At 35.2% G+C, this 18,404-nt stretch overlaps 1 protein-coding gene and 1 long non-coding RNA gene across 4 annotated transcripts in view; both read left to right on the top strand.

The window, feature by feature from the left end:
- Positions 1-12,182, top strand: part of LOC108964938 (broad-complex core protein isoforms 1/2/3/4/5) — a 61,261-nt gene extending 49,079 nt beyond the window's left edge. The window contains exons 8-9 of one of the 2 annotated variants that reach the window (XR_001993061.1): positions 2,961-5,043; positions 7,897-7,979. Coding sequence is in view for 1 of the 2 variants with exons in the window: in XM_018926984.1 (XP_018782529.1) it covers positions 7,897-8,549 (653 nt within the window). In the remaining variant the exon portion in view is untranslated. Of the gene's footprint in view, positions 1-2,960; positions 5,044-7,896 lie in introns of both variants that reach the window. The other variant, XM_018926984.1, reaches the window with a different exon arrangement.
- A 3,539-nt stretch (positions 12,183-15,721) lies between these two features.
- Positions 15,722-17,790, top strand: LOC108979019. 2 transcript variants are annotated; one of them, XR_001994150.1, is made up of 4 exons: positions 15,722-16,109; positions 16,178-16,619; positions 16,678-16,845; positions 17,021-17,790. It is a non-coding gene; the product is annotated as an uncharacterized LOC108979019 (long non-coding RNA). The 2 variants fall into 2 exon arrangements; XR_001994149.1 differs by having other exon boundaries at positions 16,678-17,028.
- The last annotated feature ends 614 nt before the right edge of the window (positions 17,791-18,404 follow it).

The following is an 18,404-nucleotide window of genomic DNA, read 5'->3' as shown; positions in this document are numbered from 1 at the left end:
CAAAAACCAAATAGCTATAAGACAAATCCATCAGAAGCATCAGCCACCCGCCATACAAACAAACAAATATTCATATATACAAACACATACCTACAAAGATCCTGTCTGCGTCCTTCAGATCCCAAATCACCCAAACCCAACTCTCTTTACACTCACACTGACACCCGCACAAACACTTGCACACTCTAAAGTCTCCATACACTCTCACAGCATCCCAAGTCCACCTGTCCATCTCCAATAAACTACTCATACAAACATCAAGCTACTACTACTACTACTACTACAATTACTACTGCATACTATATAGCATTATGGAAATATTGAATTCTTACAATAAAAACATAACAACTGTAATCGAAACAAAAAAATAGAATGTCGTGTCTCTTATTGTTTTCCTAAGTGATTTATGTGTGTACAACTCCGAGCTACATGTTCTTAGAATACAAACATAACCATAGACATAAGCCATAGACCATAGTCCATAGACCATAGACCATAGAATGGAAGAGCCAATAAGCCGATAAAATATGAAAAGAGCAAAGTGGGCAGAGTATTGGTTTTTAAGATATTTGCCGCAGGACTCTCCAAAGTCATAACAATAACTAAGAACCTATAATAACCAATAGCTCCAATAAAATAAACTAGATGAAGCTTACAGCAATAGAAATATAGTACTCTTAGCCATAAACAGTGACAGCCCGAAGCTAGTGCTTATTATGAAAAGCATGGCTTCTTATTTAAACAGAATAATTTTATCTGTGAGGACCAATGAGCGCATTGCTGCTTTTAGTTTTGAAATTGTGAATCGGTATGTCTCAAATTACAATGTGCTTATTGTGATCCCGAAGTGTTATTTAAAGAGTGAGGGTGAGAAATTCCTCAAAGCAGCAAAATAGGGAGGAGGGAGCGTTTAAGATGAAAACAAGTCAAAAAATAAATATGAAGAGAGCTAAAAAGAAAACTCAGAAATTTGCTAAAAAACAGGTCACAGCTTATTGATCAGGTTTAATATCTGCACAAAGCATTGAAAGGTCACAAATATAAACCCACTCTCTTCTGTGCGCTCTTACTCTCTCATTTTGGCATTGCCACAAACAAGCGAATTTGCCTCTCTCTCCTCCCCCGCGCCATTCGGTTGAACAACGAGTTGGAAGATCTTCTTTCTGAGTTATATTAGACCAAGGTCACATCACGAAAACACTGACTGCATACATATTTACGTATTTCTTGTGCTAATAAATATATACACGCACACAGGCACACATACTAAACACGATAAAGTTGAATGGCACTACAAAGTGCAAAGAAAACAAAGTATTTATTATTTATAGCAAAACTGAGAAGAAAATTCACCTAACAACAAAACGACAAAGTATTTTCATAAAGAGTTGCAATATGGAGAAGAAGGAAGAGCAGTAGAGAACGGAAATTTATCGAATTATTATTTTAAATAAAAATCCAACTGTGAAAAAACATATGAAATGGAGCGTTTGTTTTGAGCTTTCCATCGGCTAGACTGTGTATGAAATGGGTCTCATCTTTTGGAACGATGAGAGGTGGTATTGCTAAGCTTCAAATATTCTTATCTTACATCCCTTTCGGTTAGGCTAACAGCTGACCGCTCATAGAATCTTAACTATTCATATCATACACACATACATATATACATAAAAATATTTAAGTAAACATACACATACATATATATTACTGTTAAAACAAGGTAAGACTTCGCTGTGAACGCCTGACCTCGCCGCTTACTGCCGCGCTCTCTTTGCACCTCGATCTCTCCGTTCTAAGCACGCAATGTACCGTTGCGGTGCATCACCTTCAGCAATAATCTCTGTATTCATACCACAGGCTACATTTCAGAGGGTTAGTGCGGTCTTGCCAACTATAAATGCTGACTAATGATGTGTTAATGTAGATCAATATTTAATTAATATGAATTTTGCACAAATCACTTGGTATTGGTATTACGAATAAGGATCGAGGAGTTATTATCTTAAGTACTAACTGCAGCCTACCTTGAAATAAAATCACTAATGCCAAGGAAACTGCTGTCACAATATCGGGTTCGACGAGTTGGCTGACTACTATCGGTCGCAATAGGTTCGCTTGGTGTGCGGTCTCATATTTTATAAGTAAACATATATCATCGTAGCTAGTTAACATAAATGTAGCTCTGTATCGTGTATCCACATGTGACAGATTCTGTTCCGTTCCGTTGGGCTACGATCGTTTCACCAGCGGTGCTTATGCGCAACTTGCTGCTCACAGATATACATATGTGTGTTCGTTGTTTTTGTAGTAACTGCATCCCAAAAAAGTGTACGTAAGCCATTCATGCAATTTTCCCGTATTCCTAAGTTTGTTTGTGGAACAATTTTCATTTTTCAGTTTAATTTTGAAAGGGTACAAATCACCTTATTCACCATATTCACCATATTAATGCACCGCGAGTGCATTATGCACACACAGACATTTACATATAAGCATACATATATGGATACATGTTATACTCGATTATTTATTGTAGCTGTAAGTGTGTAGGTACTGTTACGCAATAAGCGCCTAACCGAAATCATCCGCCAACTTGCACATTGGCCATCGTTTTCTCGTTTCACGTTTTCGTTTTGGTCAATGTTTGCTATACATTTACCGTTGTTCAATCATTTAAGTATATACTACATAAGTATCTACATTATATAGTACCACTCTACACACACTCACTCACAAATCTACTATGAGTACGCTCACCTACTTTAATGTCTATTATCGCATATAATATTATATACTACATACATACATACACATATACATACACGTCTACTATGGTACTCACATTACAAAATATCTGAATAAGAATTGTTATTTAAGTTCATTTGCGTGATTTGAATGATTATTTGCATTTATACGTTAATCGGTACAAACCAAAAATCCTTAACTTACAAAAATTCCAGGACATTCGCCTAAGAAACTCTTCTCATGTCATCTGTGTGGTAAGCTTCTATGTTCGAAAGCCTCGCTCAAGCGTCATATCGCCGACAAGCACGCCGTGCGCCAAGAGGAGTACCGCTGCATCATCTGCGAGCGCGTGTATTGCTCGCGCAACTCCCTGATGACACACATTTACACATACCACAAATCGCGCCCCGGCGAAATGGAAATGAAGGACATCAAGCTCTATCATCCGTTCAACTCGTCGATCTGAAACGCGATGCGCAATTTGTATAATTGCAATTTGCCATCCGTAACAATCGCCCCAATGCCAATAGCGCTCAAACCAAAACCAACACAAACACCAACAACAACCACACTAGCAAAGCCAATGGATGAAAGCACAAAAAGCTCGCATGCTCAAGCCGCACGAGAGACGAGCCCGTTTGCCAGCAAACAGATGAACACAACGCCTCAGTTGCCCAGTGTACAATGTGATGAGAAGCAGCAGCAACAACAGCAATACCAACATCACTTACAACAATCACAACAACAGCAGCAGCAGCACCAACAACAACAACAACACTACCTCTATACTGAGTACCACCAATGGCGGCAAGGTGACTCAGTACAACAAATGCAACAACCACATTCTCGCCAAGACGACGCATTCCATTTGCAGAATCTCATCAAACAACGACAAATAATGACCTTGTACGACTACTACATGTACCAACGCCACCCGTCGCCACCGATGCCGACGCAGGCCAAAGCTTTAGGTTCGGGTCTCGACTTGCGTACCGAGTACGGACGAGTGGCTCGACTATAGCGACAAAAAACGTAGATCTAGAAAATTACAAAAACACAATATTACAATAACATTAAAGCAATGCCATAACGTAGTGATAACTGTAAACCTTAGAAGTTAGCGACATACACACACTGACAACTGCAGAAAAGTATACACATACATATGTACATACCCCCTGTATGTACATATTTAGATTAGCGAAGAATTCACAATTTAAGCATTAGCAATTATATATACATACACACACATATGGATATACATATACGGAAGTTAGCATAATTTTTCATATAAGATTCTCAAATCAGCTCTCTAGCAACTTAAAACGATTACTGCTCAACTATTTACAATATCTAGATACATGCAGACATACGTGTATATGTTGGAAGCACAAATCATTTTTAGGTTAGGTGTACAATATTAGGTGCATACTTCTAGGAGCTCAAGCATATACAAGCGCATATACACATAGGTTTAATTGCAACATGCATACAAACAAATATATATATAAATAGCTGCAAACCTTTATATTTACGCAGCATATAATTAGAAACCGCATACGTACTCGTTCTGCATCGCACGACTTTTTCGTGCTGGACTTTTATTCTAAATGACCACCGTATCTCACAACTACCTACTGTGGCCTTCTATTGTGTCTACCACACGCACACGCGCGCATTCGGAGCGTGTATGTGTGCGTGCATATAAACTCCTTAACGTAGTCAATTCGAACTAGAAACCTTTTTACGGCATTTACAGTAATGCCCTTTACACATTTTTACAACTTATGTATCTCAACGGAACTATACCGGTGACAACGGACCTGTTGAACTCACTAGCCTTAGCTTACTGCAAACTGAACTAATAACATAAAAAACTAGTATTTAATTATAAAAAATGCAAAATGGATCGGCGCCACACTGAAGCCTACACGCAGCGATACAAAAGACCCGAGCTACGAACTTCGTTGGGCGCGGAGACCTGTCGGCTCAGAGTAGAATGTGTGTGCATCAGCGGAGCAAGAGCGCGAGCAATCTCTGGTGTGCTCAGCAAAAAGTATTTATCAAAAACCTTAACGGCGTACAAAGAAATAACAAAATTGATTCCCTGACCCAACCCCTTCAAAACAGACATCCAAACCGTGAAACCGTGAAACCGTGAGCCCTTTTTGCCCTGGAGCGATGAGCCCAAAGTACTCAAGCTATTATCGGCTCATGACAACACTACAAATAAGCAGCCTAACGAGGTTTTGGGTCAACCATGCCAAATTGTGATTGATTGAAGATACCAACGTCAAGGTTAGCAAATAAAAAGTCATCAACAACAAACTCGTAGCGAAAATAAACTGGAACTATTACAAGTAGTTAGTTCACGTTCACGGACTATATCCACTCAAATAATTATGAATATAGCTATATCTTCTTCTGTTAAACCGTTGACTTTCACTCTACCTATTGGCCCTCACTATCCCTTTTGGGTCTAACAATCTCCTCTCTTTCTCTCTCTCTCTCTCTCACATATACACTATCAAACTCACTCCACGACACTAGAAAGTGCAACTCTCCGTAATTGTAATGAATCTTCTCACACAATCACTCACTCTTTCTCTCTCTATATATACATCTCTCTCAATTAATTGGACCCTATGTCCGGGTATCAGTGTTAAAGGTCTCGTTCTCATTCACAACGTTATATTACATACATAGATAATATTTCACTGTTGTATTGTTGATATCTCGTATTGATTCTACCATACCGTTGGGCTAATTATCTAAATGCTATCCAAAAGACACTCCACTATCCATTCTGTCAGCTTGTAGTTAAATAATACATATGTACATACTTATGCACAATGGATACGAAAGTACAATCATCTGGTGAAGAAAGCACGAATGCATACATACATATATATGTACATACATGCAAATATACATATGTACATGTGTACATATATTGATTGCCGCCTGAAAACTTTCTTTAGTGTCCATTCTTACATTTGTCCACACATATATACGAGTACTTTCACAAGTAGAATAGTGAGCTGCTATGGAGCTCTAGTAAAACAGCTTCTGGGTCCACTTCTGCTCTGCACTTTTCAACCTCACGCCTCTGCTGAGATTAACCGCTAAGTTCCTTGGTAATGCTTATTTCTTTGATTTATCACTAGTTCGACTAACTCTTTCTCGCTTTTTTACTAAAACAGTTATTTACTTTTAATTTTTTATTTATTTTTAAGATTTATCTCTCTTATACTGAGTAAGCTTCTTCATACATACATATTTATGTACATAATGACGTGCATAAGATTTAAAAGATTGGAGATTTTAAGAGGACAATTTTAAATTCGCCGAAAAATTGTTTTTTTTTAGTTTCTGAACTTAAAACTTATTTCGCTTATCGCTGTACAAATAATCATATACTGTACGGTTCTACTGCTGAGAAATTTTGATTGTTGTTCTTATTTTCTCTCCACTCCGCTCCGCTACATAAACCTATTCAACAGGGGTCTCTTCTGTAAGTCATCTCTTCGTATTATTTCATCTTAAATGCCGTATTGACGCTATGAACTCTCCTGAACTTTTGGCGGAGTCTCGTACTGATGCCGAGAGAAGTTAGTAGCTAAAATCAGTCTATATATAAGTATCTCTCTCTGTATTCTTTCCTATTGTCTCCGTCACACGCCCTCGTTGTTTGGAACTCCACTGCGTTCTTCTTCTAATTAAAAATACTCTTAAATCTCTTCCCTAGTAAATATTTATAAACTCAACATGAACATACTTAATTTAGAATGTATCTAGTACATCTCCTTTGAGTTTGGTAAGTTTTTGCTATATTTTACAGACCGTCATCTACGTATGTCCTTGCATAAGTAATTTAAGTAATGAAAACGCCTATTATCTTTGCTTAAGATTACTTAATTCATCAGCTAATCATTACTCATCAGCTTAGAAGTCATCAGCTGAGCACACACACGACATTGGTCGGCGTCATTACTGTATTTTTATGTCATCGTCAACAACCGAAATCATCAACTTCATCTTCGTCATCATCATCATACACATACATACATACGTATGCCAGATTCTCACTTCCTCTCACTCGTTCATATATAAATTAACGCACAAAACACACACACATGCGCACACACTCGAAATTCATGCGCCGATCAAACAACTGCGCTTGCTTTGCCTTTTTGCTTGCGCTTTTATTTTTACTGTTATGCCGCTTGCTTGACTCCCTCTGACTTGCTCGTAGCTTGTAATCTAACGCTTATCGATACATACGCATGTACATATGTACAAATATTCATATACACATTTAGATAGTAGTAAAATTGTTGCATGCCGTATTTGTTATTTTGAGCATTTCATTTGTGATTTTGTCTTAATTTATTATGTAAATATATTTCGAACTCTTTCTATTATATTTATTTACCATTAAAAGTGATTTTTCTGTTGGAAAATATATATTACGCTAAGTAACTCAAGTAAGCGCGTAGAATTGCCTATCCGAAAACTAAGCTAAATAGAAGAACAAAACAGAGAAAAACAAAGCGATGATGCGATGCGATGCTCTCGCCAGCAGTTCTACGCCTTCTTGGGTGTTAGTCGAGTTACTTCATTCTTATAAATTTCAACTACGCAAACTTTTTTCAACTTTCGCTTTAAAAAAGGAGTTCTGCTGGAGTACTTATTTAGAATATTTTATAGAAAAAAAAGATTAATTTTCTTTGAAATCGCGCTTTTAGAGCGATCACTACAGATCATACAAACTGCTTTTCCAATTCTAAATTATTTGTATATTTAACCTAGAGGAGGTTTCGAATACTTCCACATTTACTCTTACACAATTCAACTAGTTTAAGCCTCTCTCCAGCTACCTCTCCTCTCGCTTTAAATTTAAAAAAATAATAACTTAAATATAATACGAACTCTATCTCAAACATTTCGCTAGTAAACAATTGTATACTTGTATATTAATAAATATTATTTCTCATTTCTACGCGTTCTATCTCACTCTTTACACGCGCACACACACACTCTTTTGATTTCCTTTTACTTCTCGAAGAGACCATGCTACGCCGGATTCTGTTTCATCGATTACTAATCTCAATTTTCTTTACCCTTTGCTTGTCCTCTTTCCCCCTTTAGGTGCACACACAGCCATCCGCTCAGCAGCCACGTCCCCCACCAGTACGGCCTCATCGCCACCGTCACCGCCTACAGCGCTTACCTCGCCGTCGCCCTCTTCACTGAGCTCACTAGCATGCAACGGCGGCGTTGGTATCGGCAGCGGCGTCGGCGGAAACCTCTTCAACATGCACAGCTCATCGCCGCCACGTCCCGGTAGCGGCGGCAACATCACGCCCAACGGCACAGCCAGCGGCAGCACTCTGCCTGCAACGCCCACTTTGACTAGCACACCACCACAAATGCCACTGCGCATGCCGCCACCCACCAGCGGCGGCATCAACGAGCCGCAGGAGTGTCCCTACTGCCGGCGCACCTTTTCGTGCTACTACTCGCTGAAGCGGCACTTCCAGGACAAGCACGAACAGTCCGACACACTGTATGTCTGTGAGTTTTGCCACAGACGCTATCGCACCAAGAACTCGCTCACCACACACAAGAGCCTGCAACATCGCGGCTCAAGCGGCATGCTAAAGCGCCTACTGAAGACGTCCGCCATCAAGAATGTGCTCGTGCCACCACACCATCATCATCACCACCATCTGACGCATCCGCGCACCAGTCTCTTTGACTTCACCAGCGAGCTGGGACAGCCACCGCCGGGCATTCAATAGGATTTCAGATGGAATGCGATTTTCTAGAGGACCCACTAAATTAACCCGCGTGGGCGCGCAGTCGGCTATCGGATTTATGTAAACTCATACATACATACATATTTACAATTCTACTTTTGCAGAGGCGAGCATACTAATTTACTTATTTTGATTATTGTACTTGTAATTGAGTAATGCTTGGACATTGCTGCATGTAATTTGGAATCAGTTTGGTCCATTTTATTTCACAAACTGCCCACACACATATACACATACAAACATGCGAATGCATGTGGAACGCGGCTAAGAGCGCGGTCACAGCGCCGCGCAAGTGCAATACATAACGGAAGCGAAGATAGGGCGGCAAATCGCTGTAAACTGGCTTCAAATGCAATAAGAAAACAACACACACACAGCAAGATATTTGTACAGAAGTGCAACAATGGAGGAGGAGTTGCATAAGTATAAGCGAACGGATCATTGTAAATAAACACACACACACATATATATGCAGTTTTAAGCAAATATTTAGTGGTATTGAGAACGTCTAATTTCTATTAATGTAGCTACATGTAATCCTAGTTTACTTATAATTACCGTTAGATTAATTATTATGAATTATTTACTTACTGCAAAGCTAAGATGCATTGAAACCATACTTGTACGATAGTTCTTGGCCAAATTGGAAAGAGAATGAAGGACTTAAATAGTGAGTACGGCCACCACATAGCTGGCACGAGGCGAATACAGCGGCGGGGGGTTGGCAATTGCTTTCCCCTTATCATACTTGTACATATCATGGCGTATACGTAAAGTTAGCAACTTACCTTTCGGATCTTATCTAGCAAAATTGAAACTGATTAGCAGAAATCAAGCGAAAAAAGCAAAATAAATCAACGCACAATTCCCAACGCCCCTGCTGGTGCACGTCTCTGCCTTCATATGGAGAGGGCCGTGGAGCAAATAGTTTATTGTGCAACATAGAGTTTAGTGATCGGTTTCTTGTGTTTCGCTATTTACATTTACTAATTTTGAATTCGTTTCGAAGGCGCGACAAAATCTCTGAAAATCAAATGTATTCCAATTGAACAAAAACAAAATCTAAAATCAATTAATTAAACTGAGTAATTGTTAGAAAGTCTGGTGAAGTGTTAAGATGTGTTTAGCAAAAAGAATAAGAGAAAACCATTTGGAAATAGATACGCAGATCAGCACAAGAAACTGGCAGCGATTGGTGATTTTAATTAGGCGTAATTTGGTGCCAACACGGTTTCAGCCGTTTGCATTTTTTAATTAATTATGATAATAAAGTAAATATAGGGCGAAGAGGCGGAGGACCAATTTGTACTAAAATCGCATAGTTTATTGCGTTCATTGCAAATCTGGATACTTACATATGTAGTATATTGTATGTACATACAAAAATTTATACATAATTACATACATACATACATAATTAAATGCATTAATTAAACTTAATTATATATAAATGTAAAATGAACTTTATCAGGGATTAATATCAGTAGAATGTTCTTTTTTCTATCCAATTAAATATATTAAATCAATGAAGAAGCAAAAACAAAAACATAAAACAACAATATAAAGAAAAGAAAAACAAACGTAGCATTACATTTAAGCATACAAATTTAAACCCTAAAATGGAATCTAAGAAATTTATTGCAACTTACAAACATATGTATATGTATACAATACACACGCAAACACGCATACAAATCTAACTGTAAGTGACCAATTATACACACACACACACATATATATATATATGAAAGACGCAGGCATATATTTAGGCAAAATGCACAACAACAAACTCAGTGATTTTCACCAGTGAAGTACAAATTACTTGAAATTTATACAAACAAAGGAAAATGAAATGCAAATAAAAAGTAAGAAATATTAAAATATATAAAAAAGTAAATAAAATAGATTTGCACAACTGTTTTGGAAGCTTAGATTTGTAATTGCATAAAATATGTACAAACACACATTTACAAAGTAGAAGAAAAACACACTTGCAACCCTAAGCAGTTTGAAAAACGTCAAGAAATTCAGTACGAAAAACCTCAAAAACCTCAAGGTTTTCATTTTCACCAATGGAAATCGCACAATTTTCACAGCGAAAGTGTGGCAATTGTAGAAAAAAAGTTTTAAAAGTAAAAAAACAAAAAAAAAAAAACGTATTTTTCTAAATGTACATTAAAAGGGTTATCGCTCAAAGTAGAACACAATTTTATTAACTATGTAAGCGTGTAAATATCAAAGCAAACTTAAAACAAGTAATTATATGCCAAGGAAACTATAAGTTGAAACATATTTAAAGTTCACGAATTAAATTTAGAAGAGAACAACAAAACAGGAACATGTAATTTTAGCATTTAAAAAACAAAAATAACACTTCGCCAGTATCAAGCGCGCCGACTTGGCAGCGCCACTGTCGAATTGCTATTTTGCGCATATCCGTAAATTGACTCAGGAAATATTACTTATAAATTATAAATTATAAACTAACAAATAAATATGTATTTCTAAACAGACAGAACAAAAACAAGGCATAAATGTAACAGAAGCAGGCTTTTAAGCGCAAACAGACAGCTTAAGACGCTAGCAACAAGAGCGCTTGTAGCACAAGAGCAGATTCACGGCGAAAGTCACACCACAAGCAGCCAATGTTGCGCACCCAACTAATCAAACCGTGCCCGGCAAAAGTCAAAATATGTAGATTAATAAACAAGCGCGCATTGTACAGTTAGTGGCGGACTTTCGTGCAAATTGCACGGTTCGGTGACTTAACACAGATCCTGTAGGGTTTCCTTTGGCCAGCGCATAAGTGCCAACTAGCGCCAAGTGCGCCGGCACAGTTGCCGCTGAGTTTCAATACTTCGCAAAGCAAGCCAAGAGCGTTTCCATCACGTGACTCAGCTAACAGCTATCGACTCAGGGCTAATGAATGTTTCAAAGTTTAAGCGCGTATGTAGACATGTAGTTGCATAGGCGCCATGTAGGTTACGTGTATGTGTCTAGCTGTAGACGACAGAGTTTCCTTAAATTGTAGTTGTATAATTTATTTTTAATGATTTTTAACTAATTTTAATTTTGTTTTGTTTTTGTCTATTGTACTCTTTAATACTTAATGAATTCGTATTTTTCGTAAGTGTAGTTTAAAACAAAAATATGAAAAAATACAAAAAAAAAAAATAATAAAAAAATAACGCCGTGTGTTGGTATTCATGCGCGATAATTTATTAATTTTTTTTTTTTATCAAAATTTTAAACATTTAAAATTAAAAAACATACAACAAACTGTGATCTATTTTCTCTCAAATTTACATACAAAATTCTTGTTTGGCTGTTAACTATTTTTACACAAAATAAGAGTATTCAAATAATACTATGAGTTAAGCAAATACTTTTTTGTACAAAATTTATGTTTAGGCCTCACGTGCAAATTTATATGATTTTATTTATGTATATTTTTTAATTTTTGGTGCGACTCAAATCATCTAAATTTATACACACCCACACACATACAAAGAATACAAACACAATTACAAATTATAATTAGTTTGTACATAAGTTAAAAGAGTGTATTGTATTTATTTTATTGCTTTAATATATATACATATTATAACCATTACAGTTAATTTTAGTTTTTCTCAAAATTAAAAATGCGTTCTTTCACGAACGCCGCTAAAATTTTAAATTCTTAAACCATTTTTGAATTTGTTGATAAAGTGAAAATATAACAAAATTAAAAAAAAAAATTCATTGGCTTTTATTTTTTACACTAATTGGCTGCTCGAAAAGAATAAATTAACAATCGCTGAAAATCTTTGTTCGAACTTGCGGCAGATAACATATTCTAGAGCTAGAATGGTTTATTGCTGACCCTTGCCTTGACCTTTTGTTTTGAGCGGTTATTATACATGTTTTAATTTAACTTTGGTACAGTTGTGCACATGGAGAAGAGATTATTTACTTAGTTATGGCCAACAATATTTTGTGAATACCGGTATATAATAGCAACTCACTTTTTTTGGGAACAAAAAGAATGTTTCGAAATAGTAATTCTATCAATGCTGGCCTGCCACTCTGTACAGTGCTGCGCTAAATAACAGCCTAAACTGATTTCCGTAGTTGTTTTAATATGCCGAAATACCTCGTTTTTAAGCTCGTCGGGTCACACAAAAACCACTCAGGGGCGAAAAACTCTCAGGGAGACTTCCACAAAAGCGGCGCATATCACAAACACATCCATCATGATTCAAAACCATTGTATAAAAAACGTATACTAAGAAAAAGTGTTTTAATAAAAGAGTTGACTCGTTAGATAATTGGAAATTTTATTGTACTTTAGTCAAAATTATTGAAAGAAATTTAACTTTAATCTTAATTGAGACCCAATAAGAATATGTTCAAAATTTTGCTCTTCTACACCTAACGAATATTTCGAAATTAAGTATATACACGTCGTATAAATTGAAAGACAAATTTTGAGAACAAAAACAAAATCTGTGATTTGACAAAAAATTTATTAAAAATAATCATAATACAAAATTTTTAATTTTAAATATAAATGAGTTTAACTAAATGCGAAATTCAAAAAATTCAAATGTACTCTTTTTCGATTTTCTGTATTGACATTAAAATTATATTGTAAGGAAAATAAAATAAGTGTAAATGTTACGATTTACTGTGTCTCCAATCAGTATCTTTTGGCTATAAATAAGGAAAAGCCTGCTTAAACATTAATTAACGAGACTTAAATACCTTATTTACCCACTTACATACGGAAGGGCATAAACAACTTCCCCAATTTTCTTTTATTCCATACATATATACATACCTTAAATTTTGATGAGAAAGTCATAAACGTAAACAATGCAAAACTCGAATAGTTTTCACATTTACTCATCGGCGTCCACACACAGCTTAGGGTACAACCTGTTCAATATTTAAAAATATAAATCTTATATATAAAATGAAGCCATGAAAATTATACAGTGTGGAGAGGCACACAGATACGGGTATATATGTACATATGTACGCACGAGTGCAATTTTGCATTTGTATCTGCTAGAATGCAAATGGAGAAAAAACAAAAGGCGATCTTAATATTGAATTGTGTGAGTTTTTAAGATATCAAATCAGCCAAATGTACTCAAAAAGAAATAAAATAAAATAAAAATCTATATTATATTGTTTGCAATTTGGTTTTATTTCGATTCAGTAATATGTACATACGTATGTATGTATATGTATATAGCCCTGAGAAACGTCGCATGAGCGGCAACTATACATACCGGAACTTCATTACTTTAATGAGAATGGAAAGTAATACATACATATGTGTACATACATACATTAAGAAATGAGCAACCACATGTACACAAGATTTTCGGTTAGTTTTGTCAGTTCAGCTAGAAGAAACTCATGGAATCTTTAAGAGGTGACTTTTCTGGTCTGGTAACTAACTTGTAATTTAACCAGTAGTTGACTTGGTGGGCAAGTAAATTGTTTCAGCAATCTTATGTCAGATTGATAGAGATAAGACATGCCCAACTCATCTCTCATTGGAAGGGAGAGAGCAATCGCTAAACGTCGAAACCTCCTGAACTCTGTCAACTGTCAACTAGCGGTTGGAAACGAGAGATGACCAGATTGAAATCCTACCATAAAAATATGTAAACGGATGGATTTGTTGCCCCGTTCAAGACCAGTAAGGAAGAGCTAAGTTCGGGTACAAGCGAACATTTTCTACTCTTGCAACTTGCATCAAACGAACCCACGAAAATACCTTATGGTGTAAAACGTCAACCAGAAAATCGGAATACAAGAAATTTATATATAAATATACTATATGCACATATGTATAAATATATATATTTTTATTTTATTTATAAAAGCTTATACAATGTTAATAACATATGTACAACCTAAAACATGCAGCGCTAGCTTCAGAGACTATCAGCTGAGCACATATAAAACTCAAACACTGGCAACTGACCGAAGTATTCAACATTAGGTTTATCAGAAAACTAAATTCATTATATGTAGGATATGGGATTTTCGATTTCATTTATTAACTATTATCATTCCACATACTAAAAAGTATTCCCTGGGTTCTATTAAGGTCATCACCAATCATATTGAGTTAAGTCAGCCGGATATTAGTTATACGGTGGCTAGGTCAAGTTTTCGCCTAATTTTATCTATTTTAGACACAAAGATACAGCGTTATGAGCAAAACACGATAAGTAGTGCATAGATGTAACTCAAATATTGGCCGATATATGCAGTATAAAGTCACTGCTATCAATTTTCAATGGAAAGTAATTAAAATCATTTATATCAGTTGTTGTTCTTGCTAAATTAAAAAAAAAAATTTTGATATTTCCGACAACAGTAGAGACGAGTAGTGATGGCACTAAAATGTGATGTGTAAAATTATTCAAAGCTCTAAAAAACCTGACTTTATTTCACACAGAGAAGCATAAAATAGCTCTGTTATATTATTTGTAATACCAATACCCGACGCCTTTTGTAGTTCACTGTCGTGCAGTTGTGCCGTGTCGCTCTCTATGTGTTCACTACTTAATGGTAAAAGTACCAACACTGCTTGTAGTTTGACAGTTAGGTTTTGACAGAAGAATCAACAACAGTTCATTGCAAAGCAAAGCTAAGAACAAGGAAAATATCGAGTAAACAGAAATTTCCGCTGAATTTGCAAAATTGTACACTCCAAGAACTATAACAATAATTGCTTGGTTTTAAATTTCGCTTGTGCACTCAAGATTCAAACAGAAAAAATCGCTCTACTTGATGTGTTTCATCGAGTACTTTGTTTTATTGTGAAATCTCCGATGTGAACGAAACGAATTGACGCGTATAATCGACGCATTTCAAAAAAAACAAAAAAAATTAAAAATTGCGCGGATCACATTGTATGTATGGACTATGACAGTTTGACAGTTCATACTCAGTAATTTTGCTTACATTTCATAACACGTAATTGGAAGCTGTTTTATTTATTAAATTGCAACTTAAAATTCATAATTTATCATTTATTCAATTAAATATATTTCAAAGAATGTGTGTGTGTTAAATTGGTTAAATTTTTTGCAAGCAGTGCAACAAAAACTTCAAAAGAAGAGAGCCATTGTTTGAGCAAATGTGAAAATGTGCGTTTTTTGCTTACTTATATCTAAAAAACAAATTAACATTTAACAATAAATTTACATTTAAACCAAAGTTTAATTCATTGGCTATCCGTGCTATATAAATTTAAAAAAATCCGTGCACGCATTTAAGAGGAATAAGCAGTGAAAAGGGGATACTAAAACGAACCCAACCCGGACTATGTAACAATGTCCTAAGTTCTTCAATAAGACATTTTGTACAAGGGTGTCATGCTGTTGATCAGAAACGAAAAAGTTACTTTGCGGGTCGCCATTTGCAATGTTTGGATGCTATAATCGCAGCTCGGATGGTTTTCTCTTCGTAGTTACCTGCGGTGTTAATTTCGTGTGGTTAAATATATAACTCAGTTCACAGATCCGTTCAAAGGTGTTAAATATTTTGTTTGTGAATTAACTCTTCTTTATATTAATAATATATCTATCAAATATTTTTAGTTATTCTGCTTCATGTTAAATGGCTTCGACTACAGCACATATTCCCTTAACAAATAAAAACTTATAAAACCGACGACATATTGCACAAAAGGAAAAAAACAACAATGTCAAATGATTCGTTAGTGCTTCAAAATGTGTGAAGATATCTCCACGACACAAATATACCTGCCACCGCTCTCCGTACACAAATTCTGGTTTCATTGGTAATTTAGTTACCTTTTGCGGATTCTTAGATCAACGACTGTTCCACTGGAATAATGCGTATAAATTTTGAAAAACTATTTTCTTGCAATAAACGATGAAAATTACCGTGCGAAATACGAATCGTGCCATAGTGTCCTTTTCCTCTTGTATTTCGAATAAGTAAAGCTGCTACGATTTTTCAGGAATCAATGGGAATTTATGAGACCTTAAAACACAGCCTTGGCAAAAATTGCAATAGGTAAGTTATTTTATATCGTAATTAAAGCAGATTTTTCATTGGGTTTCATTTCTTACAGAAATATATCAATTTCAAATATATAAATAATGTATTTAGAGGCGTCCACGAAATAAAATTGTAAGCCGAAAATGCTAATTTGCGAACTATTTTCAACGAATAGCCAGTATAATGGCAAAAGAAAACAAATGTAGTACCAAAAGTAAGCTTGCGAAACTATATATAGTATGTAAGTATTAATAGAGTAAACGCCAGTCGTCATAATACATTAAGTTTTACAATACATTTAAATATTTAGAATTTACATTTATATAAGTAGCATTATTATATTTCGTACAGTTTGGTAGTTGAATTGAAAAAACATTTATTTTGTATAAATGTTAAATACTTATCACTACTTACAGCTAAATCAGTAACCATTCGACAAGGCATATAATACAAAGTATTTATTAATTGATAAACAATATTACAATAACGTAACACTACTTCGAACATTGCTGGAATATTGAAATGTAAACCGCATCGAGTTTGCATCACTTATGGTATGTTAGCAACAGCTACATATGTATGTCACTTATATGCATATACATATACATATGTATGTATGTATATTTATTGCAGCACTAAAAGTGAGAAGAACAAAAGACAATTATTTGTTAATTTGCATATTTCGAGATATGCATTGGAAAGTAAATCGTAAATTTTTGTTAATAAAGTGAAAATGTAAACATATGTGCTATTTGACACTATTCGCTTGAATTTAGAAGAGAAACTTGATAAAATCAATTTCTGAGCTATATAAATTACTTTTAATCAGGTTTATTACATTGAATATTATGGCAGTTTGCTACTAATTGAAAATTTATTCTTATGATCGATCCAGCCTAAGTCGGAGCTACTGATTACTATCAAGGCAATAGTTTTTATTGTAGGTGCGTACGTCATCATGCGATATCCTTGATGCGCTCTTGCATTTTTTTTTTTTTTTGTATACGTGTTGGCATTGGTGATGACAATCATGATTATGTTGATAATATGCAAATGCATAAGATAACCCATCGCACACAACAGACAACATCATCTATCTCTGTTAAGTTTGCCAGTTTAACAGCTATGTATGTAAGTTAATGGTTGCCACCAAATAATTAATTAATCGCTCTTTTGAATTGTAAAGTTGAACTCCAGTTTCTTTATTAAATACATTTCTTTTATACAAAATTTTGCTTATTTACTATAACATACATATGTCCGAATTCTTACTTACTAGTACTTATTTCTATATACTCTATAATGATAACGTAAGCAATAATTATAGAAAAATTGCAAACCTCATTTTGGTCGGCACGGCTTCCGCTCTGGTTTAGTGCCGACGAAATGTGCTGTTGTTGTAAATTTTGGAAATCAATTTTATTGAGCAACAATAATATTGCTTATTTTCAGAATATTGCTGAATTGAATTTCTGTTTATAGTTGCAACATTCTTGTCAGCAGTGCCCTGGGCGAGATTTCTACGGCGCCCTCCAACTGCAATTCAAACCCATTCGAGAAAAGGGAAAACATTTAACGAAATAAGCGTTTATTAAAATTTTTAATTCTTTATTATAAAAAATAACTATTTATTACAAAAACACTAATAAAATTTTACTTTTCTGTCCTTTCTATCAGCGAACTCTTTTATAAGGTTGTCAAAGTCGATGTTTTCAGCAATTTCGTTTGCAATTGACAAAGTTGCTAAGTTTGTCAAACTAGATTGAGAAATTGTTGAACGAAAATATGTTTTTATCAGCT

This window comes from Bactrocera latifrons, unplaced genomic scaffold (assembly GCF_001853355.1).
Source record: "Bactrocera latifrons isolate USDA-ARS-PBARC rearing strain unplaced genomic scaffold, ASM185335v1 scaffold_130, whole genome shotgun sequence".
Taxonomy (NCBI): Eukaryota; Metazoa; Arthropoda; class Insecta; order Diptera; family Tephritidae; genus Bactrocera; species Bactrocera latifrons.
The sequence above is the reverse complement of the archived record's forward strand: the minus strand, read 5'-3'. Positions and strand labels throughout refer to the sequence as shown.